The 27783-nt window shown below is 36.5% G+C and overlaps 1 protein-coding gene across 1 annotated transcript; it reads left to right on the top strand.

Annotated features, from left to right (window-relative positions):
• The first annotated feature begins 3686 nt into the window (after positions 1-3686).
• Positions 3687-24151, top strand: LOC127445848 (calcitonin gene-related peptide type 1 receptor-like). Its single transcript, XM_051706277.1, has 13 exons — positions 3687-3828; positions 10829-10902; positions 11067-11214; positions 11757-11870; positions 12835-12947; positions 16057-16148; positions 16270-16396; positions 16953-17106; positions 17256-17316; positions 17536-17602; positions 20596-20814; positions 20916-20957; positions 21065-24151. Exons 2-13 carry the CDS (start codon positions 10855-10857, stop codon positions 21281-21283), a joined length of 1404 nt encoding a protein of 467 aa, XP_051562237.1. The 5' UTR covers positions 3687-3828; positions 10829-10854; the 3' UTR covers positions 21284-24151.
• The last annotated feature ends 3632 nt before the right edge of the window (positions 24152-27783 follow it).

The following is a 27783-nucleotide window of genomic DNA, read 5'->3' as shown; positions in this document are numbered from 1 at the left end:
TATTATCTTTACTGGCGCAGATCACTGGGTAAGCAAAGCAGCATAAGTAGTACAGGGAAAGTGAAGGTGTAGACTGGGCTATGACATCATAAAAGATGGATCAGATTTTTTAAAAAGCAGCATCGCTTTGCAGGGGTTTTACCTTTTTGACGTAATATGAATGATTATTTATGAAGTTATACTTTATGACGTATATCCCGCTGGATTACAATTGTGTCTCAAACAACCACTTCAGCATTTGATGATGTCCTGAACAAACAGTTTGTCCTCTTCAGTTTCACTAGCAAAGTAATTATGTAAGAACTGGACTGGACTGAAATAATATACCTAGGCAAATTACATTAAATGCACTTTTATTATAGGTAACCTGCTCCCTGAAATGGGTTTGCCAGAGCATGAAATTAATTTCAGTGAGGGAACTTATGAGTATTTAAGAAATAGGTAATTTTACTCTTTCACATCCGAGCCACTATACAAGCTGTAGGCCTACAAATGGGTCACCAAAGGAAGCACTGAAAAAATGCATTTGTTTTCTAAAAATATGTTGCAAACTCATAATTAAATGTTATTAAGGTCTGTATGATATGGCAAACACTAGCTTAGATAACCAAATTTATTTAATTTCCTAAATGAAATTTAAGAAAGGAAATTTCCGTCTCATTATTATTTATTTGCTTATGCTACTTAATATAATATTTATAGGACTATGCACTGCTGGAAACCTCCGCACATTTTGACATCTTGCCAGTAGGCCAATCAAAGCCATTGTTTTTGCCAGAAGAGAGGAGGTGTGTGGAAGTGACGCCCCCTTTTGGAGTTGGCACAACCGCCTTTTGGAGTAACCCTGCCCCCATCTGGAGATCTCCGGCCTATATTTTTGTAGGTTGAAATCTCCTTATATCTTTGCTGGCGGTTTGGAGCTCCCACCTCTTTTTTAGAGCTATGCTTCAAAAAGCTCTGAAGCTCTGCCTTCCATCTCTTACCTTCTCCATTGCTCTTCAAGGCAAGTAGGTGTAGCTGCAGGCCAGAGACCTCCAAATGGGGGCAGAATCACCAAAAGAGGCCAGGGTTACTCCAGAATGGGCATGGTTACTCAAAATGGGGGTTGCGCCAACTCCAAAAGGGGGCATCACTTCCACTCACAGTTAAGGTTAAGGAAAGGGTAAGGTAAGGGGCTCCCTATATCTTTAATGGTGGTTTGTAGCTCCTGCCCCTTTTTGGAGCACTGCCTATGATAAGGGTATAGCTGCAGGCATAGCTCCAAAAAGGGAAGTGAGCTCCAAATCAGCATTAAAGATATAGGGAGCCCTTAACCTTACCTTTCCCTAACCTTAACTGTCTCTGCGTTCAAAACAGGATAAATCTGCCTCGGAAGGGCACTTCGAAGGGGGAAAAATTGTGGCCGCCATGTTGAAGGATCGTTCCAAACCAAAGGGTTCATAAATAGCTGCTTCAAAGGGCCCTTCGAAACGGGCGTTTCCATAGGGTTCAACAGATAGATACTTCGCTGCCAAGTGGACCGGGACTGGAGCATACGTCACAAATATGGAGGTTTGCAAAGTTTAATTTAGTGTGCGTTCCATTCTGAAGGGCTCATCCCTATGCCCTAATCCCTTTGGAGGGTTTGCCCTCCAGAGTGGGAGCTTTGGAGGGTTAATAATAATAATAATTAATTATAATTAATAATTATAATAATTATAATTAATTATATTTAATTTATAATTAAAATTATAAAATTATAATTATTATTATCCCTATGCCCTAATCCCTTTGGAGGGTTTGCCCTCCAGAGTGAGAGCTGTGTAGGGTTAAAAAATATCCATAATTCAGACAGCAATTTAACGTTATCTATTCAAGCCAAAGGAGCCGCTGCCGTTGCACAAAGTCTGATGCTATTAAACATCACCTGCACCTCATCAGAAATATTTACACATGATTTTGCCTCACTAACTACTTTCAAAATGCAAACAGAAAAAGAATTATTTAAATCTTTATGATTGTATGAAGAAAAGTAAGCTTCATGTTGAAAAAGTTGTGTTTATCTATTTTAATAAAAAAAAAATAAAACAAATGTACAGGGTATAAAGTAATAAAATGCCACTCTGTATAATTATTTTATTTAAACTGCTTTAGAATAACTGATCCAGCTATTTTACAGTAAAACACAAGCATTAGCCAGTTTCAAAGAAAAAGTCAGGTGTTTAAAATTATTTTAAAAAGTTAATTTTGATCATTAAAAGCTTTAATAGACTATGGGAATGAAAGGATGTCACATGTTTTTGTTTATAGAACCAGACTGTAGTTGCAGCTGTTTAATTTACACCAAATTACACCTGGCAATCCTCTAGATTTGTGACATTCTCTGGCTCAGGTCGCTTGGCAGCAAAGTATCCATCTGTTGGAAGTATAGGTCTCTGCAGTAATGGATGTTTTCAAATCTGTGGGGGTTTTCAAACTGGGATGGGCGTTTCTTAACTAGCCAATGAAAGTAGGGAATCTCAGTGTCGAAATCAGTCAGCGTTTCCCAACCAGGATAGGCGTTTCTAAACTAACCAATGAAAGTAGGCAATCTCAACGGTTTGAAAACACCCACTTATTGGGAAAAGCCCATTTTTGTTCTGCCGAAATATAGTCTCATCTGTTGAGCCCTACGGAAATGCCCGTTTTGAAGGTCCCTTCGAAGCAGCTATTTATGAGCCCTTTGGTTTGGAACAACCCTTCAACATGGCAGCCACGATAGTTCCCCCTTCGAAGTGACCTTCGGAGGCAGATGTATCCCATAAATTAAACCAGCTGCAACTGCAGTCTATTTCTATAAACAAAAACATGTGACATCCTTTCATCTTCATAGTCTATAAAAGCTTTTAATTATTATAATGAACTTTTAAAAATTATTTTAAACCCCTGGCTTTTTGTTTGAAACTGGTTAATGCTTGTGCTATTTTAATGTAAATTTGCTGGTTCAGTCTTAGTTTAAAGGAGTTTAAATAAAATAATAATACAAAATGCCATTTTATTTATTTAATAAATGCACTGTACATTTGTTTATTGGTTAATTTTTTATTAAAATAAATAAAACACAAATGTTTAAACAAGAAGCTTAAATTTTTTCATAAAGTCATAAAGATTTAAATCATTTATTTTCAGTTTTTTATTCTGAAAGCAGTTTGTGATGCAAAATCATGTGTAAATATTTCTGTTTAGCGTCAGCCTTTGTGCAAAGCGGCTCCTTTGGCTTGTATAGATGATGTTAAAGTGCGTTCCGAATTACTGATATTTTTTAGCCCTACACCCTTCAACCCCCCGGAAGTGATTAGGGCATAGGGATGAGCTCTTCGGAATGAAACGCACCCCGTGAGTGAAAGTGACGCCCACTTTTGGAGTTGGCGCAACCCCCTTTTGGAGTAACCCCGCCCCTATTTTTTTTTTTTTTTTTTTTTTTTTTTTTTTTTTTTGTGGAGTAACCCCGCCCTATTTAGGAGATTCCGCCCCCATTTGGATATCTCCGGTCTGCAGCTATACCTACTAGCTGCCTGCCTATCCTTGGCCTTCAAGGGCTCAAAAATGGTGTTGGAATTTCGCCCTTCGTCAGGACTGCCACTAGGGGGCGAAATGCGACAGTCAAAAGGCGGCTTTTGCGGGACTTTAAACGCTCCCTTGCAGTGTACATGGGTTGTGACGGGATGCTCATATGAGCTGTGTGATGGCATAGGGAGCCTGTTACACACACTCCTTTGCTGCTCCAGGAGCCCCGTCTCATCACACAACACATCTCTCAGGACACACTACGCACTGCAGCTGCGGAGAACGGAGGACCGAGCAAACAAGGTATGAAAGAGGATTTATTATTCACATGACAACACGATTGGATGAACAAGATTTTCTTTTTCTTTTTTTTCTTCTTTTTTTTTTTTTTTTTTGCTACACTTATTTCTCGCTCATGATTTCTTTAAGGAATCAGATCATTGCGCACTTAATTAAAAGGCTAGAGCAAACTTTATTTGCTGCTGTGCCATTGCTCAGAATGGAAACAGAAAACATACATTTATCTTTTAAGTAATTACTTTATATTACTTGCAGTAAGCTTGATAAGTATACTAAATCACATTATTGCAGTCATGGTGTTTGATTAATTATTTCAATTTCACTTTCATGGATAAATAGGCTTGTTTGTTATACTCGTCTTTGTTCAGATTAGTCAAATACGATTTCAGTATCACATGGAAATAAAATGGTCATGGTAGGCTACTTTAAAAGACAATTAACAGTAATGTCTTGCAACTGAGTATTGTTTGTAGCTGTGTTCTGAATAGATAATCACTTGTACAATTTTTGTTGTTTCTTTAACTTCAGGCACTTTTATGTCCCAGGTTGATTTCTATTAAAACTAACAGATTTCACTTTTATATTATTGTTATGAAAGTATACCAAATGCCTTTATCATGAATTTTTGCTATGTTTTTATGTATAGTTTTTATTATTATTATTATTATTATTATTATTTTCCCCTCATACAGACTTTCAGTCTTAAACTATGAAAATCCACCACAAAAGCACAAATTGTTGTTTTTAAACCTATGATGATCTAAAGAAAGAGTGAAATAGGCTAAACATAATAAACCATAAATAAACAATTAATACATTTTTATACAAATCTGCCCCACATTTGTGGCATCATTAAAAGTTAGTGTACTTTCTTCACCAAGGAGACAACAGTGTAACTGAAAAGAATGCTTGATATAATATGAGACATTGATGTGTGATGTGAGAAGAAAACAAATGACAGTTTTCATTATTGTGTCATTTCCAATCAAACTGTAATTTTGTCAAACTTGAAAAACATTAGATTATTTAATTGTAAGTAGCTATTTAAGATACATAAATGCTAGCTATGAAATAGACCTTTTTCACAGATTGTGATGACGCGTTTCCGCCTTATTTATCAGCGTAAATCTCGTAATTTTTTAAAATATTATAAATGTTTTAAATATTGAGTGTAAATTTATAACATTATGCTTTGTGTTATATTACCCTGGAATTTGTTTTAAAAAACAAATTGCCACAGCTGCAAGGGGGTTTCTATTGCAGCTGTTGAGAGAGTGACAGTAAATTTGGCATCTTCACCGATTTTACCCGTCTTAATCCACCGCTCTGTATTTTTTTCTCTTCTGGAAAGTCATTCAAATGTAAGAGTTTATTTTTTTTCTTTTGGTCTTGGAGCAAATGGGTAAGTGAAAATAACATTTGCGCTGTGATCTCCCATTTACTCCCATTCACTGCTGTCGAAGTTTACCCTGCAAACGTTTACTTGTGAAACCTGGAGTGTGAAAAAGGTCTATTAGTTGTAGGAAGACAAAGGAGTAATTATATTCCAAAAATGTCATTTCCACAACAGAACGCTATTAAACATAATGCATAAACAGAATGACAGCCTCAGTCACCATTCAGTTTCATTTTTAGAGAGAAAAAAAGATGCAATAATTGTGAATGGTGACTGAGACTAATGTTCTGTCTAACATCTCATTTCGTGTTCCACAGAGGAAAGAAAGTCATATGGGTGTGGAACAACATAAATGATGAGTAAATGATGGCAGAATGTATTTTATTTTTTATTTTATTTTTCTGGGTGAACTATCCCTCTACAAGATAGTTTGTAAATGGTGTGTCTTTTACCAGAATGCTGGCAAGTGGTTTTGAAACTCTTATATTAATATGCATTTCAAATTAATAATAATAATAATAATAATACTTTTAGGTGCATTACCAAAAGAATCTCTTTGGGTTCAGCTTTCTTGCTTTGTGCCATGTCTCTTTAAGATAAATCTTTATGAGTGAAGAGTGGAAAAGTCTGGTGTGATATCCATGGGTGTTTCCTAAATGGACATAAGTTAAACTAACTGTCAGGAGCTGATTTAAGGCTTCCTGATTTAAGATCTGGAGGGTGGCTTTTTGCGACTAGGCCCAGAGGATAGATAGAAAGAGAGTGACAGAGGAGAAGGACAATGAGAGAGAGAGAGGGTGGGAGGATTTGGGGATGAGAGAAAGGGGTTTCTGGGAATGTCACGTCTATATACCACTCCTTTAGCTTTACAGGAAGGGCAAAAAGTTATCATGTTTTGGCCCTCTGTTTTTCCACCAAGTTGGTTCAACCTTCCAGTGCCTTGGAAAACACTTTTGAATTCACATTACTGTAAGAATCTTATCTATCAAATGATGTATGCCAGCCATCAACGTGTGATTGGCACTGGATTTATTGCTGTTTTCCCCTCTCTTAAAGTATCATTAAGTAATTTTATGTTCTGCTTTTAAAATTATTTCACCATGTTGTTCTAATTAAGATGACGATCCTTTCATTGGACATATAATCATCAAGAGAATGTTAAAGGGGTAATTCACCCAAACATAAAAATGTTCTGTCATTATTTACTCACCCTTGTGTTGCTATGCTGCTAGTTTGATATCTTGTTATATGGGCAGCTGACAAATAACATGGGCATTAAAACCACATGTATAATGATTATAAAAGAATTAGAACAGTTTATTAGATTAGCTTGTCATGTGATGTCATCTGCCCATGTTTCCCATTTGTGAATGAAGGACTAAGGCTGAGGACTTAATGGATCTCTCAGCGTTTGTTGCTAAAATGGTTGTGGCTTGTGAGATCTTGTAGTAGTTAAAGACTAATATATAAAAGAGTTAAAGACTCTTGTAGTAGTCATTGAATGTAATTTGCACTTACGGCTAGGCATGTGACTATATCAAATTTTCACATAACGATAATTGCTGAAGCTTTTATCACTGTAAACAGTATTATCACTGTATTTAATTACATTACAAAAACAGGTAGAAAGATACACAAACTTTATTGTTGTTGTTCTGTTAATAACAAGTTTAATTAGTTTTTTCAATACCAAACTGGCCTTTTAAATTAAAAGATAACAAAGAACCCAGAACATTTAAAAACTAGTTGATAACTAATTAGCTACAACAATAGTATGCATGTTTTTCTGGAAAGCAAGCCAGTTGCTAATATATAGCAAGGCACTAGCTACAAATTTAATAACCGCAAGTTCACTCACACTGTATTGCAATATACGATTGCATTGCACTCCAACTTGAACTTAATATTGAAATCATCACATTGTGCCACATTGCCATTATTAATTACAGAACTTAGTATTTGCTGAATATTAGTTGTTATTACAAGACGCAAACGTTACTGTGTAGAGGAGTTTTAGTGAACTACTCTTCGGCCACTTGAAAGCAAGTGACACATTATCTGCAAATGGCAACAACAGTTCACTTTCTTTGCCGTCTTAATTGTCAATTAGCAAGTTGTCTCTTAGAGTGTTGTCTCTCAGTTTTCCAAAACAGTTTGGAAAAACGAGCAGAACTGTCACAGCTTACATTTATCTCGCTGAATTGCACGGGATGATTATGCCGCAGATGAGCGAACATGTTGGATGTTTTCCCGTGTTTCTCTGCCACATTTCTGCTACATATTTTACACAAAGGGAAAATATCTTCGACCAACAATACCTCTGCATTTTTATTGAACCCAAAATACTTCAGCACTTTTGACATAACCCTATTAGAAGGCGGATAAAAGGTCTGCTGTGTTCCTTCTTTAGTCATGCTTCTCATCCACGTTGGTTTTGTTTACATCAGAGTGTGCATGTGTCATTTATGCCGCATTCACGCAGTATTGTGAATCTTGATTCACTGATGGATAAAAACGGATGGATTTTTAAAATTTTTTTTTGCTAAATGTTTATCTAAAACTATTTACGGTATTTTAAAATGCCCATTATAACAATATTGTGCATGTTAATTACGGTGATATACTGTATTACAGAGTACTGTTACGTGCCTACTTTTAGGTTGTTATTTATCAAGCCCTGCCTAAAACCTTTTAAAGGTGCACTCAGTAACTTTTTTCTTTGTGTCATGTTGAACTTACACTGATACCTAGCTGCTTGGATGCAGCATCATTTAAAATCAATAGTTTTCAGTTTTGGATGCCATTATAGAAATTTAGTATTCACAGTCAGCCATGATTACTTTAATCAGTGAGTGAAAGTGTCAAATAACATTAAGCCAGTAGTATTTGGCTGGTCATGTGATTCTAACATGGCAGCCCCCATATGCGGAACCTCTCCATATAGAATAAAAACAGCTTATATAAGGTTACTGATATGACTGGAGTCTTAATTTTAATGTGAGTTCTCATGATTTCCTACATATATTGCAAAATTACAATTCATGTCTTTTGGAGTTAAACTTTTTAAATGAGGAAAAAATTACTGAGTGCACCTTTAAGTTATTCTTTATATTAGAAAATGACCCCTGCAGATTCTTTCAGCTATGCATTATTTCATTTAAGATTTGGTTAATTTAGTACATGCATTTTATCCCAAAATAAATTTTAGGCAAAATCCACACTAATCCGTTTTCATTTCAAAATGCCATTTTAGTTTCCTAACATCATAATTTTCCAAAGTATATGGCACTAGAGAGAGCGTTGAAACTCTAAATTTTCGGTGGAACACCGTTCTAGTATAGACGAGAGGCATATGTCTTCGTAGAACTCGTAATTACAAGTTGTAAACTCTGAATTCTATGGAAGCTCCAACTTGACCATCATAATGTCATGTAAATATGGCAGTGGACACATATTTCTGTTTGATGTGCCATTTTATTATGCCAGCGTTACCAGGAGCATTTTCTTTGTTCTTAAATGTTTTGCAACAACATATAGTGGTGAATTAATGAATGAATGTAGTAATACATATTTTGCTGTTATCAGCAACAAAGCCAGTATGAGTGTTGACAGAAACGAATAACTTCCGAGGTCACAGGACGTGAACAGCTCCAAGTAAAACCTCTGAGTTGCCATCTTGTAATTACAGTAATTCCGATAAGACATAAACACAGCATTACTGTAATTACAACAGTTTGGGCTTGGGTGATGTTCTGAATTAGCTGAATCTTCATAAACAAATAAGCAAACTACAAAAATGTCAAAAAGAAATAGTTTGGAATTGGAAAGTTTTTTCAGTTACAACCAGCACAACATTTTCCAGTTAAAGTAATGAAGGTGTGATTTGCATGTTTTTACCAAAGCTTTTCTGCTGGACAGAAATCTAGGTATACAGTAGCGCCCCAGAATATTTGGACACCTCTCGACCACACTTTAAAAAAAAATATGAATGTCATTGCAATTGATAACAAAAGATCTATCCAAGTGGCATTTATTTTAAATAAATAAAGCACATGCAAACAAAACATTTCACAAAGGACGTCTGTTAGGTTTTAAATGATTAAACAGCAAATTGTTCAAAATAAAGAAAAAAATCTATTTGGACACTTTCTTGTTGTCAAACGTTAGTGGAATGTGTCCATAGTTAATATGATTAACTACTCCTGTGGTTATTCAAGGAACTGTGGTTGCTTGCTCCTCTATGAGGATTCAGACTGGCTGGAGAGTCTTTATATGTCATAAATATAGTTCACCCAAAAATGAAAATTCTGCGATCATTCAATGTTGTTCTAAACAAGTATGATGTTCTTCCTTTCATGGAACAGAAAAGGAGATGTTAGGCAGAATGTTAGCCTTGGTCTCCTTTTGTGTTTTTCCACTAAAGTAAAAAGTTATACAGGTTGGAACAACATGATGGTGAGTAAATGATGACATCATTTTAATTTTTGGGGGTGAACTATCTCTTTAAATCAGAAAATTAAACAAGGTTAACCACTCTTTTTGTAATACTGTTACTTTACACAGAAATGTCTTTAAAAAGATATGGCTATTTAAGAGAAAATTATTCATATCCTAATGGATGTCCTCCAAATTTACATTAATTCTCTTTGTCCAGACTTCTGGGAAGCATGTTCATTTTCAAGACTAAAGAAAAACATAAATGGATAATTTTCCACATATGAGTCTAGTCATGTGGTTTCGGTCCCCATCCAAGCAGGAAATGTTTGGAAGCCAAACAAAAGAATCACATGACGTTTCAGGCCCTCGGCCATGGCCATACCATATTAATTTAAAAAGGAAATAACAACAGAATCAAGGCAGATGTTAAAGATGTTTCGGAATGCTCTGATGGTTCCACATGGAACACCATAACAAGAATAGTCTCGACTTGTGTATAATCAGTCTGCACGTCATGAAACAAGTAAAAATAGTGAATATTTTTTACAAAGTTTGAAACTGATTTGTAATGTTATCTGTATGGAATCAAGGGCGTAGATTTGGCTTGAAAATTGGGGGTGTTGCAGCGTGAAGCATTTACATGTTTCCATTGATCATGGTATAAATATGGGGGTGGGGGGGTGGGAGGGGGGTAGTACTTGCTTGTTTTGATTATTATGGGCTTTCTTGGCCGTAATCTACGCCCCTGTATTGAACGAACCAAAACAGAAACAGAGAACTCTATAATGCATGTTTAATGATGGTATTAATGACGGTATTTCATGTAAGCTTTGATTCCCGCCTATTCTTTCCAACTTAACAACAGTTCTGTTACCACACTCCTGGTAACAACACTAGGTTCACAGTTTACTTGGCTCCAGCTGATTGTTTACTGTCAGTTGCTTGACAAAAATAACCACTAGAAGGTCATTAGGACAAGCACACTTCCCCCAAAATGTGTTTCTTTTCATTTTAAGTTCCTTAAAGACTCTTTTGGATTAATACATTTACCTAAACCAAAAACTGGAACTAAGCATCCTTATTTTGCCTATTGATCAGTCTGTTCATCTCTCATCCAACTCTTTATTTAAATATGTAATAATTCTTCATATTCTCTCTGCTTGTTTTCAGCTGAAACATTCAGATAATTTGGAACAATGTTTGAATGCTGGATTATCTTTCTTTTACTGTCTACAACATCTGAGGTACTATATTTGTAATTTGGACTCTTATATAGGAATTATACATGTGCCACATCATGCACAACAATTATGCAATTCAAAAATAAAAATAACTGAAAAAAAAGATACATTTTCTCAAAGGTTTATGTATCTGTAATCCTAATTCTCTTCTTCATTCCTTTGAACAGTTTTTTGTGGTGGTCCGCTCAGAGAACAACACTGGAGGTACGGCACAAAAAAATGCTCATGAAATGGACTTTACTCGCCACAACATTTTGACCGCGCAGTTTGAATGTTACCAGAAGATTATGAAAGACACTAATCACAAAAAAACAGGTGAGATTTCTTATTTCTACAGAAAATGTAATTCCATTCTAATTCTTGATTATAAACTAGGACTATAAACTTTTACCATACATGATTGATTTCATAGTTGATTCTAAGTTGAAAACTGAAAACTTTTAGTCGGCTGTGATCTGACTGGTTACAGAGATAAAGAGAGTCGTATTTGGCTGGTCGTGTGATCACATCATGGCTGCCCCCATGAGGCAACGCAACTCCATGTAAAATCAAACAGCTTTTATCTGGCTACTGATTTGATTGGATTCTACATCTCATCTCAGTGTACATGATTTTAAACACAACGTTTTTGTACGTAAAACGTTTTTAATGTGGAAAAAAAATTACCTCTAAGCATGAAATTTTGTACTGTATGAGAACAATTACATGAGAGTCTGAGCATCAGGAGCAAATATACAGTACATGTTAGTTTATGAAAACAGGTGTTGGGGTGGTCTAGCATAGTAGTTACAAAAAAGCAGTTGTAATGTTCAACAAAGCCCTTGTTTTAATAATAATTTTAAATGACTGTATTATAGATGGTTCTATGTGTAAAAGGACCTGGGATGGATGGCTGTGCTGGGACGATTTGGAAGCAGGTGTCACCTCGGCCCAGCACTGTCCGGACTACTATGATGACTTTGACACCTCAGGTGAGTCCCACATAAGATTTGTTTCCATTACTTTGAATCTATAAGACATCGGGCCCTATTTTAAGAGCGTTAGCGCTGAGCGCACCGCTATGCCATGGGTCAAGTGCAAAGTCAATGGGCATGGCCATGAAGTTTTGGTATTTTCGTGCAAGCATGCACACAAATCATGACTAGTATTAACAGTGATTGTATCGGCATGCACTTCACTTCTACTGGTCGAATTTGAAAAATATAATTCATTTAAAAATTCAACCAAAAATATTTCTAAATTCAAATTACACTTCAAACTAAACAAAAATGTAATCAAAATAACGAAGTGGTAAAAAAATCATAGCAAATCCAAACATTTTACCCTCTCCAACTTCTTCCATCGGCCACTTTTGCAGTGATTAAAAATCACTCTACAACAACAGGTGGAAAATACCAATACAAATTAGATCATAAATACAATTGTAAATATAAACATAATAATAATAATAATAATAATAATTGAAAAATAAACCATGACCTATAGATAGTTTATCATAAATCTCATAAATTTTTGTTTCATAAAATAACAGTGATCATCATGGACATAATTTGATGTTCCACTATATTTTCAGAGTTTGGACATTAACTTTATTACCACATTTTATTGGTGAAATCTCCAAATTGCAAATGTAGAAATTAAATTTAAACAGATGTGGTATTGAAATTTCTTAGCACAATGACCTATTTCTCAGGAAAATAGCAAACTGCATTTTTGCGACACTTCATTAACATGCAATACACCCACAGTTTGTGCGCATACACCCAGAGAAAGCGCAAACACTCCCACCCATGCTCAGAATTAGCGCTCTCACAAAAATTGGATAAGAAGCAGTGCACAGTGCTGCGCTTTCCGCGCTTACGAAAATAGAGCCCTTCATAATAGTGCCTCAATTACTGTATACTACTAACTGATAATTGAATCATGTTTTATCAGAAATGGCGACGAAGATTTGCACTGATTCAGGCCAGTGGTTTGTCCACCCAGAGAGTAACAGAACATGGACAAATTACACAGGCTGTCAGCATATGTCTACTGATCACAAAAGGGTGAGCTCTAATTTAGGATTTCCCCAGGTTCTGGAGACCCCACACTGGAAACATTTAAAGATTCCTGAGGCACCATTTGAGGTTCTTCAGATGTCACACTGAAGGAGCCCTCTGGAGAACCAATTCAGTTCTCTGAGAAACTAATTCTTGGTTCCTGCAAAAACTGTAAAGACTGCTAATGGTCCCTCCAGTAACCCCATTGAAAGGGAAAGGTACTGAGGTACTTGAAATATATCTAGAAGTTTCTGGAATATATAAATAGGATATTTGAGACTCATTTAAAGGGTGCCTAGAGGTTTCTTTTCAGTTTTATAGTAGCGGTCCATTTTATTCTAATAATTCATACGTTTCTGGTACACAACATATTTTTGTTAACTCTTTCTATGAAGCCATATTTATAATGCATTGTAAAGACATTATAATGCATTAGTAATGTCTCATAAAACACCTTATAATATGTTATAACTTCTCATAAATAATTGTAACCACAATTATAATTCATTATAATACTTACCTATTCATAGTTATACCTAAGAGTAGAATGCATTATAACACAAGCAACATTTTTATCTGCAGATGTTATAAAGTACTGTGTTATATACAGGTGCATCTCAATAAATTAGAATGTCGTGGAAAAGTTCATTTATTTCAGTAATTCAACTCAAATTGTGAAACTCGTGTATTAAATAAATTCAATGCACACAGACTGAAGTAGTTTAAGTCTTTGGTTCTTTTAATTGTGATGATTTTGGCTGCACATTTAACAAAAACCCACCAATTCACTATCTCAAAAAATTAGAATATGGTGACATGCCAATCAGCTAATCAACTCAAAACACCTGCAAAGGTTTCCTGAGCCTTCAAAATGGTCTCTCAGTTTGGTTCACTAGGCTACACAATCATGGGGAAGACTGCTGATCTGACAGTTGTCCAGAAGACAATCACTGACACCCTTCACAAGGAGGGTAAGCCACAAACATTCATTGCCAAAGAAGCTGGCTGTTCACAGAGTGCTGTATCCAAGCATGTTAACAGAAAGTTGAGTGGAAGGAAAAAGTATGGAAGAAAAAGATGCACAACCAACCAAGAGAACCGCAGCCTCATGATTGTCAAGCAAAATCGATTCAAGAATTTGGGTGAACTTCACAAGGAATGGACTGAGGCTGGGGTCAAGGCATCAAGAGCCACCACTCACAGACATGTCAAGGAATTTGGCTACAGTTGTCGTATTCCTCTTGTTAAGCCACTCCTGAACCACAGACAACGTCAGAGGCGTCTTACCTGGGCTAAGGAGAAGAAGAACTGGACTGTTGCCCAGTGTTCCAAAGTCCTCTTTTCAGATGAGAGCAAGTTTTGTATTTCATTTGGAAACCAAGGTCCTGGAGTCTGGAGGAAGGGTGGAGAAGCTCATAGCCCAAGTTGCTTGAAGTCCAGTGTTAAGTTTCCACAGTCTGTGATGATTTGGGGTGCAATGTCATCTGCTGGTGTTGGTCCATTGTGTTTTTTGAAAAGCAAAGTCACTTTACCCGTTTACCAAGAAATTTTGGAGCACTTCATGCTTCCTTCTGCTGACCAGCTTTTTAAAGATGCTGATTTCATTTTCCAGCAGGATTTGGCACCTGGCCACACTGCCAAAAGCACCAAAAGTTGGTTAAATGACCATGGTGTTGGTGTGCTTGACTGGCCAGCAAACTCACCAGACCTGAACCCCATAGAGAATCTATGGGGTATTGTCAAGAGGAAAATGAGAAACAAGAGACCAAAAAATGCAGATGAGCTGAAGGCCACTGTCAAAGAAACCTGGGCTTCCATACCACCTCAGCAGTGCCACAAACTGATCACCTCCATGCCACGCCAAATTGAGGCAGTAATTAAAGCAAAAGGAACCCCTACCAAGTATTGAGTACATATACAGTAAATGAACATACTTTCCAGAAGGCCAACAATTCACTAAAAATGTTTTTTTTATTGGTCTTATGATGTATTCTAATTTTTTGAGATAGTGAATTGGTGGGTTTTTGTTAAATGTGAGCCAAAATCATCACAATTAAAAGAATCAAAGACTTAAACTACTTCAGTCTGTGTGCATTGAATTGATTTAATACACGAGTTTCACAATTTGAGTTGAATTACTGAAATAAATGAACTTTTCCACGACATTCTAATTTATTGAGATGCACCTGTACATTTGTAATATGCTGTATGTAATAGGTATGCTTTAAGTAAAGTGAAAAAGCAATGTCTTAAGACATTTTATGTGGCCATAAGACATTATAAGTCATGCTGGAAGTTATATACTGTACATTACAGATGCACAAAATACAAAATAACACACATTCAAAGTAAATTTTGACAAAAAGCACTTGTAATGCTACAAGATTAAAATATACCAGAAACTCTGTCCTGAGAAAAAACCTGTATGTTGAGTATATCACACATGTAGCCAATCTTCTTGGATGTAAACACAAAAATCAAACTGATTCTATACTGGACTCTATTCAATAAACTTTAATGTTTGTATATCAAATAACACTTATAATATGATCATGTCTTAAAGCCTTTTGACTGTTTACACTATGCTGCTTTTGCATGACAGGACATATACAATTAACTTTATTAACTTCTGCTGTGTTAAAATTGGATGTTGCTTGTGTTATAATGCACTATACTCTAAAGTATAACTATGAATAGGGGAAGTCTTATAATGTGTTATAACTGTAGTTATAATTATTTATGAGAAGTTATAACTTATTATAAGGTGTTTAATGAGACAATATGAATGCAGTATAATTCATGTATAATGCCTTTACAATGCATTATAGATATGGGCTTCATGGAAATTGTTACCCAATTTTCTTGTCATATGCTATTACAGTTACTTAAGCATTAAAAAATGTCAATACTAAAATTTATGAACAAAAAAATTATTAACAACTGACACAGCCCTTTAACAGCTCTACAAACCATTCATTTTCTTTGCAAATATTTTGAATTGTAAACTATGGTTGTCATGTTAAATTAAGGGTTTCTATTGTGTTTATAGGACACTTAGTACTATTGGGTAATATGTTTTTTGTATCTAATTTCTTTTTTTTTTTTCTTTTTTCAGACAGCACTTAATCTCTACTACTTGGCTTTGATCGGACATGGATTGTCACTTATATCTTTGTTTACTTCTCTAGGGATATTTTTCTATTTCAAGTAAGTCATGTGGAAAAATTGTGTATTGCACAAAAACACTGACTAAGATATCATAGAAACTTGCCTCCCTTGTCATTGAATCTAACATAGCTTTCTGGGGGGGTGGGGGTTTCTCACTCAGGAGCCTAAGTTGCCAAAGGATAACTCTACACAAGAATCTCTTCTTCTCCTTCGTACTAAACTCTGTTATAACCATCATCTTTTTCACTTGTGTTGCAAACAACCAAGAAGTAGCACAAGCCAATCCAGTAAGTATGCAAAACTTTCAGGGTCTCTGTTACCTGTTGTTAAATTACAAAGGAGAAAAAAAAAAGAATTAATGTATATTTTTTAAATGATGTAATTTGAGAGAGTTACACTCATACTGGGTGAATTCCCATTGAAAATGATCATCCCTATGCCCTGCTCCTTTCGAAGAATTCACTAATAGTCTCGTAAAAGGGCTCTTCGTGAAAAAATCTTTAAACACCATTTTTAACCATTAAGGGTGTGATGTTACATCCAAATTACCATAGCAAACAAACAAAAGTAAGAAAAAAATTTTTTTCACGAAGAGCCCTTTTACATAGTCTTCTTACTTTTGTTTGGAATTAACTTTCGAGTGCCGTCCCCTTCCCACAGTGCCCTTCAAGGGTGCAAAACTGCCATTTGGAAAACGGCCAGTAGTACCAGATTGAATTTATGTTATAATTATTTGCTATGGTAATTTGGATGTAACATCACATCCTTAATGGTTAAAAATGACATTTAAAGATCCACTTTAGAGGACTCTGCATCAGAGGGTTAAAATGAGTTTTCTTCCAGGTGAGCTGTAAGGTGTCTGTGTTCATTCACCATTACCTCCTGGGCTGTAACTACTTCTGGATGTTGTGTGAGGGAATCTACCTGCACACACTCATTGTGGTGGCCGTCTTTGCTGAGAAACAGCACCTCATGTGGTATTACCTTCTAGGATGGGGTATGTTTTCGCCTCATCAAAATGCCCAGTGATGCTGCTACATTGTCCATACTGTTTGACCTTTGTTACCTTTGCTTTGAACTGTATGTTATCTCTTTACTACAACTACAACAAAACAAAATTTTAAATCTTTTCAAATGTTTTCAAAGGCTTCCCGTTAATACCTGCATTTATCCACGCAATAGCCAGGAGTTATTACTACAATGACAAGTAAGTTCATTGTTTGTCACTGTGTGTCATTAAAACTTTTTTAAAACTTACAAAAGAATAAACAATCCAGCTTCTGTCAGGACACAGAAATACACTGACCAGGCAGAGGCTCTGTTGAACATATTGTCAAATCATAGCAGTAATGTCACAGAACATATAATGAATTGTTTACCCATTCATTGTTTTGTTTTTCCTACTTTTGTTTTTCTTTGTCCACAGCTGCTGGATAAGTTCAAACACTTCTCTTCTCTACATTATCCATGGACCCATCTGTGCAGCCCTGTTGGTAAGTCATTTCATTTCTATCTCTGTTTCTCAATCTCACACGTTATCTCTCTTGTCTATCTTTCACCCTTCCTTTGCAATGTGTGTGTAACTACATACTCTGGTTCCCAACAATCCGTTCAAGCTCCAGCAATCAATGCTTTTTAATCAAAGTTCCGTTTTTGTGTTTTCCTTTGTTGTGGTCGGGGATCAGATCTGATCAGAAATAATTATAGCTATGCATCCCTGAAATGGAAGGAAGAGGAAACTGAAGGAAAAAATCTCTTCAACTGTTTATGTAGAGCTGCAGCTGCCAGTTTAGAAGTTGAAAGGCTGCACTGTATAAGTGGCGTATTCTTTACTCCCGTATACATGCGGCTTGGTCAGTAGGCAGCTTTCTCCACAGCAACGTAATATCCTCGTGACTCTTGTGTAAAAAACAAACGTGGCATCTGAGGAAGACTTTGCTATTTTATTCTCTGTTGCTTGGCTTTATTTCCAGATATTCCAGAGTTGCTGTGTTTGTTTCCTTAACTTTCTGTGGTGACCTGAAGTGGAATTGCGCTGCAATAGTGGGGTTTCCCTTTTATGTAAAATTCCCCCAATGTACAAGCGCATATACAGTACGTGAATGTGAGGGACAGTTGATATTTTACATTGGTGTGTATAAATGGGTATAGTTTATAGTGTATGTGCTTTTCCCACTATCTCCAAGAACTTGATGTAGGGCTCCATCCTATGATGTTTGTTATCAGGTCTGTTCACGCACATACGCACTCTTCAAACACCCATCAAAACGCTGCTTATGTGTTTACATGGCCAAATTAAGTCGCGTTCTAGAGGAGAAACCGAGGTTAAACCGCTTTGTCTTAATCAGCATTCTCGTTTATATGATTTCGGTAAGGAAATCGGCATTCTCGTTTATATGACGTATCAGAATGCCACTTTCTGCAAAAAACACTGAAATAAACCTTTATCTTAAGTGCATGTAAATGTGGTCACTGTTGTTGTGTCTCATGAGACGGCTCGCTCAAAACGAACAGAGTAATTTTTATAGAGACACAGTGTTTACAGTTTTTAAGAAAACTAACCTATGAATGGCTTACTTAGAGTTGTCTCTACATATTAAGTTGGGTTAGGTAAAAGTATTTTAACACCGAAAAAGTTACACACTTTGGCTTTCAGTAAATCCTGAATGTTGTTATCATCTTCTAGTGATGTCAGTGGTACCAGTGCTTCAGTATTAATTTGATTTTAAATATGAATATATTTTAATATTAGGTAAGTTAATGAGACCGGTCTTTCTACAGTATCGATAATATCGAATACCAACTAAATTCATTACCCACATTTTTCTCATAATGATCTGTTTTAGCCTATTAACTGCCTGCTATCTTCTAAACTAACTTAAAACACCTGACGAATCAACAAAAGGCCATTAAACTGTCAATTGTAAACAATGTGCACTGAATAACGTAAAGCCACAAGGGACAAAAATAGTGGGGTTTTTTTATTACTTTTTTAAAGTACATAATGTTAAAAGCATGCAACTTCTTATCTTTCAGCATATCTGAGGCTGAGACAAAAGTTTTAGTTTTAGTAATATTTAAAAATTTACTATATAAATGACACCCCAACAGATGTAACATTTAAAATTTTATTACAAAGTATATTATATTCTGATATGTCTAGGCTAAGTTCTGAAAATCCATTGGCCCTAGAACCACCTTTGCCTAAACCTAACCATATAGGTTAACCCTTTACCACAAAACCCTAAACCTTACCATGATTTTAATAGGAACTTAATTAATAACTTAATTTTATCAATTAGAAGTTAATAACTTTTGTGTACCACAGAAGAAAGAAAACATTAGGTTTTGGAACGAGACGAGGAAAGCATAAAATTGACATTCAACAGTCATTTGTATTGCATAGATATAAATATGTAATGAGTAACTAAATTTGTTCACTGAGGTTTCAGCAAAAATATAATGCCTGTATTTTATTGATTTGAATAATAAAAGTCATACCTTTTCATACAAGCTACTAAGTTGTATGATATTGGACGATTTTGCTATCTCGTACGAATTATTACATTTGAGTTGTCATGAGACTACTGTATGTTGGTTTAAATATGAATATACAATAATAGCCTTTGATGAAAATACTTCATCATAACTGATTTAGCTGTTAACCCATATCACTTCATATACCCATAGCACTTCATATATTCATTCAAAGGATGAAGAAAGCTGATGGATACAAAGCAGAACAGTAGGATTCCAGAAGTAAAAATACAATTTATTTTCTCCATAAAGAAATTTTCAGCAATCTTTATGTATCTATAAAAGCCACAATTCAGTATGATTTCAAATTCATTTTTTTTAAATGTTGCCACCGGATCAGTGTACTGTTGACTTGAGAGCTTTTGCTACCAGATCGTACAGCCCAATTTGCGAACTAGTCAGAGTTGTTCATTGCAAAGAAGAGTAAGCAAAAGCAGACATCGCTTGCTCTGAGATCATCCCAGATAGCACATGTACACCTCAGAGATGTCTGTTTTAGATCTTTTCACCTGGAAAGGATCAAAATCGAATTAACATCGCTGAACATCTTAAAATAGATGATTTATGAACATTCTAAATCATAAATGTCTCAAAGACATCTACTGAATGTCTTGCTGACATCCGTGACATACTTATTGACATACGCCTTATAGACGTATTGCAGATGCACACAACATAAAAAATACGTCTTTCTGATGTAAAAGCACTCAACAAATAGATGTCTGGGTGATGTACATGTGCTATCAGGGATATTACTCCCGGTTATCGGCTCATTGGGTCACATCCGAAAGACAGGTTCACTGATTAAGTAACTTGACTTGATCATTACTTTTTTTTTACTTCAAATCAATGTTGAAATTTACTGTATCTCAGAGCTGGTTGGTTTAGTTCATGGCTTAAATCTAACTTTTCTTTCTCATGTTTCCTCTTTTCTGTTTGGTGTCCTTAGGTTAATCTCTTTTTCCTTTTAAACATTGTGAGAGTGCTGATCACCAAGCTGAAGGTGACCCACCAGGCAGAGTCCAGTCTGTACATGAGAACTGTTAGGGCCACCCTAATTCTGGTACCTCTGCTGGGCATTCAGTATTTACTGCTGCCTTACAAACCTGATGGACGGCTCGCCTCTGAGATATTTATGCACACAATGAACATACTGATGCATTACCAGGTAGGTATTGTTGAAGACAGGTTGGGCATGGTGCTGTATATAGTGGTGTAACAAACTGTTAATTTATTTGTGAAATGAAAATGATCACTTTTATTCCATAGGGCCTCTTGGTTGCCACCATATTTTGCTTCTTCAACAGCGAGGTAAACAACAATTTTAGTGCTAATATAAATGTATTCTTTTTCCTTTCATACGTCCTGAAATGTTAATCAATACACGCTGAAATTTCTAATTCGAATTTGCTACTCAGGTGCAGGGTGTTTTGCGAAGGCACTGGAACCAGTATCGCATCCAGTTTGGCAGTACATTCGCTAACACAGAGGCTCTGCGTTCTGCATCCTACACAGCCTCCTCGATGACAGAGGTCCATCGATGTTACAGCATTGACAGCCACATGGAGACACTAAACGGCAAGAGTTTTCACAGTCTGGAGACCACCATTCTCCGATCAGACAATCTATACATGTGAGAGACTTGTAAGCAGCTTCACTGGGAATACCACTGACCAAATATGTATGAGTAGAGGCTTACTAGACATACATATGGACAAGACACTTTGTACTACAGACACCAAGAAGCCTTATCTCAAAACCTGGCCATAATATTTGCCTCTTTATGGATGGGATTAGCTGTTTTTGACTGGAGAAAATACTGTATTTTACATGGAATATTAAATTCAATGCAGTTGGAACACTATGGGAACATCATGCATTGTCAGTCTTTCTGATTTATTTTATTGAATGGACCTCAAGTAAGATTTTCTGTGGGTATGAACTGAGGAGCTGCTCGCTGTTGCCTTTATGCATTGGTTGATGGTTTCTATGCCACTGTTTAAACAAAAAGGCTTCTGGCTTGAATAAAGATGAAGAAGGCACCACAAAAACTGTGAATTCACATCAATGGATCTATGCATTGTGCTGGCTCTAAAAACCTGTAATAAATCAAAGGAATATACAATGAATGGCACAATGATGTGATTCCAGAAGAAATTGGTGATCATGTCTGTCCTGCATTTCATGTGGTTCTCGCTCTCAGTGGGGCGCGTGGTGAGTTGTGCGTGGATGCAGCGGAGAATAGCATGAAGACTCCACACGTGCTAGGTCTCTGCGGTAACACGCTCAACAAGCCACGTGATAGGATGCGCAGATTGACGGTCTTAGACACGGAGGCAACTGAGATTTGTCCTCTGCCACCCAGATTGAGGCGAGTCATTATGCCACCACGAGGACTTAGAGCGCATTGGGATTTGGGCATTCCAAATTGGGGAGAAAAGGGGAGAAAACCTAAAAAATAAAAACAAATAAAAAATATGTACATATGTATACTTTGATTAAAGAAACCGAAACAGAATAGAGTGACTGTCACTAAAAACTATTCAAAATACATTTCCTTGCTGAAAAAAACTAGCATATGTTGTGTTTTGGAGCATGTCTCCAGAATGCGAGGCTGGTTTTCCCACCAGACTGTTTAACTAGTTTCAGCAGCAACACTAACTTGGGCAATGAGCTTCACCAGCATTAACTAGGATAAACCAGTCTGGACATGTTATAATATTCAAGGATAAGTTAAATTTTCTCCACGTGGGTTCAGAGTTTTTGGGGAACTGTCTCTCAACAGTGTCTCTATGGCTGGAACATACAGATGATTTTGCCACTTTTTCACTATCGTGTTTCTCATCTGCACATGCTGGATAAATAAACATTCATATGTTGAAATGTAAATATATTTCTACATCTATGTGTTATGGATGTTGGGTTGGTGTATATAAATATATTTATAAAAGTATTCTTGTGTTTTTGAACATGAACATGATTAATTCGGTATAGGGCTTTAGATTTTAGATGATGGATAAATAAATATATATAAATATATGTCTCTTTTTTTTTTCCTTTTTTTTTTTATCCCTTTTTTCTCCCCAATTTGGCATGCCCAATTCCCACTGCTTACTAGGTCCTCGTAGTGGCACAGTTACTCACCTCAATCCGGATGGCAGAGGACAAGTCTCAGTTGCCTCCGCTTCTGAGATAGTCAATCCGCGCATCTTATCGCGTGGCTCGCTGTGCATGACACCGCAGAGAATCACAGCATGTGGAGGCTCATGCTACTCTCCGCGATCCACGCACAACTTACCACGCACCCCATTGAGAGCGAGAATCACTAATCGCGACCACGAGGTTACCCCATGTGACTCTACCCTCCCTAGCAACTGGGCCAATTTGGTTGCTTAGGAGACCTGGCTGGAGTCACTCAGCACACTCTGGATTTGAACTTGTGACTCCAGGAGTGGTAGTCAGCGTCAATACACAGGACCCCATATATCTCCTTTTTTTATTTTTTTATCTAGTTTAAAATCCAGTTACTTCCAGATTGGCTCTTTGTATCCTAATTAGAATTTTTGTTACATTTGTTAAAAACTACTATGATTATTATTATAACTATGATGAGTCACAACTGAAACAGCTCAGCTCATTAGATGTAGCACCTTAAAATTATTTTAAAATGTTCAGAAGATCTTTGTTAATTGTATTGTAAAGTACTGTATGTTAAAAACATTGTTTCACTGTGAATGGTGGAAATATAAGTACTTAAAGGTCAAATATAGTTTTTAAATACTAACCATGTTGTGTTTAATTCAGTTGTTGACTGAAGTAATGAAGCAGAGCAATGCATTTTTTTATATAACAATTATTCATAAAATATTTTAGAGTATAAGTCCAGTATAAATGCCGACTTGTTGCTGTTATCACTGCATATAGCTTCAGAATATTATTATTCTCTTAAATGTTTTTTTTTTTTTTTTTTTGTCAGCTCTGTTGATTCTGTAAGGCCCTGTTGATTCTCCAACTGCCAATATAAATAACTTATATTTATAAATATTTTTAGAAAATATATATTTATATAAATAATAAATTATATAAATTGTTATAAGTATATAATATTAATTATATATTTTATATTATTATAATATATGTTTATAATATGAATAACTAATAAGACAAGTTATTGTGTAAAAAGCATTTAAATGCCTTAAATGAAATGCAGATTTTAGAGAACCAGGTTACCACACTTTTTACTCTAGTGAATATTTCTTAGAGTTAAAGTAAGTTTTTTTTTAACAGACACATACCTTAAAGTCTTGGGTACAAAAAGCTATTTGAACATTCCCACAGTTATTTAAAAAAAGACTGACCCTATAACAGGCATGTTGTTACACATTGGGACCCTGCCATTTAATACTCCATCATAGGCTTTTCAGCTAAATTAATGATGAATTTGAAGAAATACCTTGTCCTAGGAACACAGTTCAACCTTTAAAATAAATTGTACCTTAATTATATACTTGATCCTTGCCTGATTGTATGCCAGTGTGGTTTTATTGTGACTTTTTTACTATATTGGAAATTTAATCTGGACCATAAGATTCACAAAAATGATTCTAATTTATAACAGTTTTAACCTTGGTGTTTTAAACTAACATACAAATCAACCTTTGACTGAAATTAACAACAATTATTTTCGTTGGTGTAACCTAATGTTTTCAGGTTGATTTAGTCATGTTAACCTCGTGTGACACCACGCACACATGCATGTACATTGTATTTTGGCTTCGCTATACGCAACACACAATTTATATAAATTTTACCCGACTGAATACTGTTCACAACACTTTAGACTGCTATTTAAGGGTTAAACGTCTGATGCGTGTGACACAACAGCATGGCGTCGATTTCCGTGAACTGCTTCTGTGGGCACAGAGTCAACAAAAGTGCCTCTGGTAAGAAACCTCTTTTAAGTTTTTTCACTGAAACCTATTTGGGTGTAAAGAGTAGCATTGCTAGTTTAATTTGATATGCCACTTTAAAACATTCATTAATTTTTCGCATGATAAACATGATGATAAACATGATGTATACTGTGGGGCATTATTCCCACAAAAGTAAAAAAAATATATATTTTGAATAATTTTCCACATTAGCAAATCTGTGGGTCATTTCGCTTCATTTTAATATAAAGTTTGGTATATTTTATTTTATCACTGTACAATACAGTTATATTCATTAACAGTTGTACATGCATTCCTATATTCAGTGTGCATTTTCACATTGAGAATCAATGGGTTCATCCAAAAGCTGGAAAATATTGCTTTCAAGGACTTTATATGGAGTTTAACTATTATGAGATCATTTCAGACAGACAGTACACTGGAGATTAAGTCATTCACTAAATAGGGAGCAAGGGGCCATCCTATAGCTCTCTATGTAGTTAAATGCATTTACTCCTAAATCCGACCAAAAGTTCAGTTTCAGCCTGCTGATGATGTTTGGACCACTCAACATGTTTGGCAGACATGGGACAATAATAATCAGTACATAGATTCGTAATTTATAATGCTACATTTTATTTTTACATGGTTGGTAGTGATTGGATGATGCTGACCATAACTTTGAATCTGAATTATTTATTCAGCTTTACAGAAAATCAGCTGTAATGTCTGTAACGTCTCAAAAACATTAATAACCAAAACTCCTGGAAACATAATAAAAATGTAATGAAAGAATTTGACTTTTTATAGCTTGGTATTATTTAACATTTCACAACTTAATACCACTGTCCACATATGTGGACAAATTTTTTTAGGAAAAACTATTTGCTATTTACTATTTTTTATTTATTTGTTTATTTTATTTATTTTTTTGCTTTTTTATTAGGTGCTACTAGTTACAAGTCAAAAAGTGAAATGGAAAATGCACACAGCAGTCATGTTCGGGTCTCAGGAGGTGAAATGATAATTTGGACTCAGATAAAACCTGTTAATTTAGATGTTACTGTACCATGCAATGTGGCTGATGATAGTGATAACAACAAAGATGGCTGTGTTCCCGTTGTTATAGGAGTGAGTGCATTTCCCAACTGGTGTTTTAAAAAATGTCTTCTGTTAAAGACAGCACATTACTAAAGATACTGTTGGAGGTCACTTCACAAAGGGATATGTGACTGGTCCAACAGGATGTTTCACTTCCTCACACATAACACACATACAAGCATACACACACACAGTGGAAAATAATTGCAGCAGCAAACAGTATTCAGCTGACATGTGTTCATGTGAGAACATGTGAGAACAGCACAGGAAGAAGCCTCAGATTTGGTGCTGCCACACATGTGGCGGACACTATGGTTCTCTCTTTCTCTTTACAACATGTACACATGTACACGTGTAACACATGTTGTACTGTAAAAACTGCAGTTAATATCAAAGTTTGCTGCAGTCTGGACATCTACATTCTGTGATTGCCTGCATTGGTTCCATATGCTGTAATGTAGGGGCCCTGGGGGAAGGGCCCTCCCTTGTCATCAGCTCTCATCTCAGCAGATGAATAACATGCTGTCAGGATTTTGGGTGAGGTCTTCAGAAAGGATCGGGCCTCTCTTTGCAAAGTCATCGCCCTTATGACTGCTCAAAAGATCTTTTGCCTGGTGCCCCTTTGCTCACCAGTCGTTTTTATAACCTCTCCCGAGATGAACAGGAGGCCATGGAGAAGTATATACACGATTATCTAGCTGCTGGCATAATCTGCTCTTCCTCTTCACCCCTTGGTGCAGGCTTCTTTGTGGCTAAGAAAGACGGCACCCTCCACCCTTGCACTGACTTCTGTGGCCTCAACAACATCACCGTCAAGAACAAGTATCATCTTCCTCTCATTAACTCTGATTTTGAATCACTTCACGGGGCCACTATCTTCACTAAACTGGATTTGCATAATGCCACTTGGTGAGAATTCGAGAAGGGGATGAATGGAAGACCGCTTTCAATACACCCCTAGGCACTTTGAATATCTCGTGATGCCTTTCGGACTCACTAACGCCCCGCAGTATTCCAAACCTTGGTGTATGATGTCCTTCGTGATTTCCTCAACCGCTTCATCTTCATTTACCTCCATGATATCCTGATCTTTTCTTGCACCCCTCAGAACACACCAGCCATGTCCATCTGGTACTGCAAAGACTTCTTTAAAATCTACTATTTGTCAAGACTGAGAAATGTGAATTTCATGTCAATTCAGTCAGTTTCCTGGGCTACATAATCGAGGGTGGGCAGGTGAAGACGGATCCAGAGAAAATCCAAGCAGTGGCAGAATGGCCTAAACCTACCTCCCTTAAACAACTACAGCACTTTCTTGGTTTTGCACATTTTTCATCAGAGTTTATAGTCGTGTGGCCGCACCTCTCAGTAGCTCACATCATCTTCCACCCCTATTATTGGACTGTTGAAGCAGATCAAGCGTTTGCTAAACTTAAGGATTTGTTCATGTCAGCTCTGGTGTTGATCCAGCCCAACCCGTCTCATCAATTCATTGTGGAGTCGGATGCTTCCGACTCTGGTGTGGGAGTGATTCTATCCCAACGTTCTGCCCCTGATGGGAAACTCCATCCTTGTGCCTTTTCCCACTGCCTTACTGGTGCTGAACTTAACTATGATGTTGGGAACCATGAATTACTGGCAGTCAAATTAGCTCTGGATGAGTGGAGTCGCTGGCTTGAGGAATCCGAACAACTGTTTCTGGTATGGACTAACCATAAAAACCTGGCGTACATACAGACTGACAAACGATTGAATTCACGGCAAGCCTGCTGGGCTTTATTTTATGGGTGTTTCAATTTCACTCTCACTTACTGCCCTGGCTCTAAGAATGGCAAGCCCGATGCCCTCTTCCATCAGTTTGTCCCTGAGGAGAACCATTCGAGCCCTGAAACCATCCTTCCTCCTTCCTGTGTGGTGGGGGCTGTTACTTGGGAGATCGAGTCAGTGGTCAGGGAAGCTCAAGGTGCTCAGCCCGATCCTGGTAATGGACCCCCTAGGTGTTTATTTGTTCCTGATGCTGTTCGTTCCCAAGTTCTCTAGTGGGGACATTCCTCCCCGTTCACCTGTCATCCTGGTTCCAGTCGAACCCTAGACTTTCTTAAAAG

Source organism: Myxocyprinus asiaticus, chromosome 9, assembly GCF_019703515.2.
Source record: "Myxocyprinus asiaticus isolate MX2 ecotype Aquarium Trade chromosome 9, UBuf_Myxa_2, whole genome shotgun sequence".
Lineage (NCBI taxonomy): Eukaryota > Metazoa > Chordata > Actinopteri > Cypriniformes > Catostomidae > Myxocyprinus > Myxocyprinus asiaticus.
Note: the sequence above shows the minus strand (reverse complement) of the source record. Positions and strands in the feature narration are given on the sequence as shown.

What these genes read in the sequence shown, in the direction of transcription:
- LOC127445848 (XM_051706277.1), top strand. Translation starts at nt 10,855, where the DNA reads ATGTTTGAATGCTGGATTATCTTTCTTTTACTGTCTACAACATCTGAG. An exon ending in GTATTACCTTCTAGGATGGG is followed by an intron (nt 17,107 to 17,255) that starts GTATGTTTTCGC and finishes ATGTTTTCAAAG; the next exon opens with GCTTCCCGTTAATACCTGCA. An exon ending in TTTGCTTCTTCAACAGCGAG is followed by an intron (nt 20,958 to 21,064) that starts GTAAACAACAAT and finishes TTTGCTACTCAG; the next exon opens with GTGCAGGGTGTTTTGCGAAG.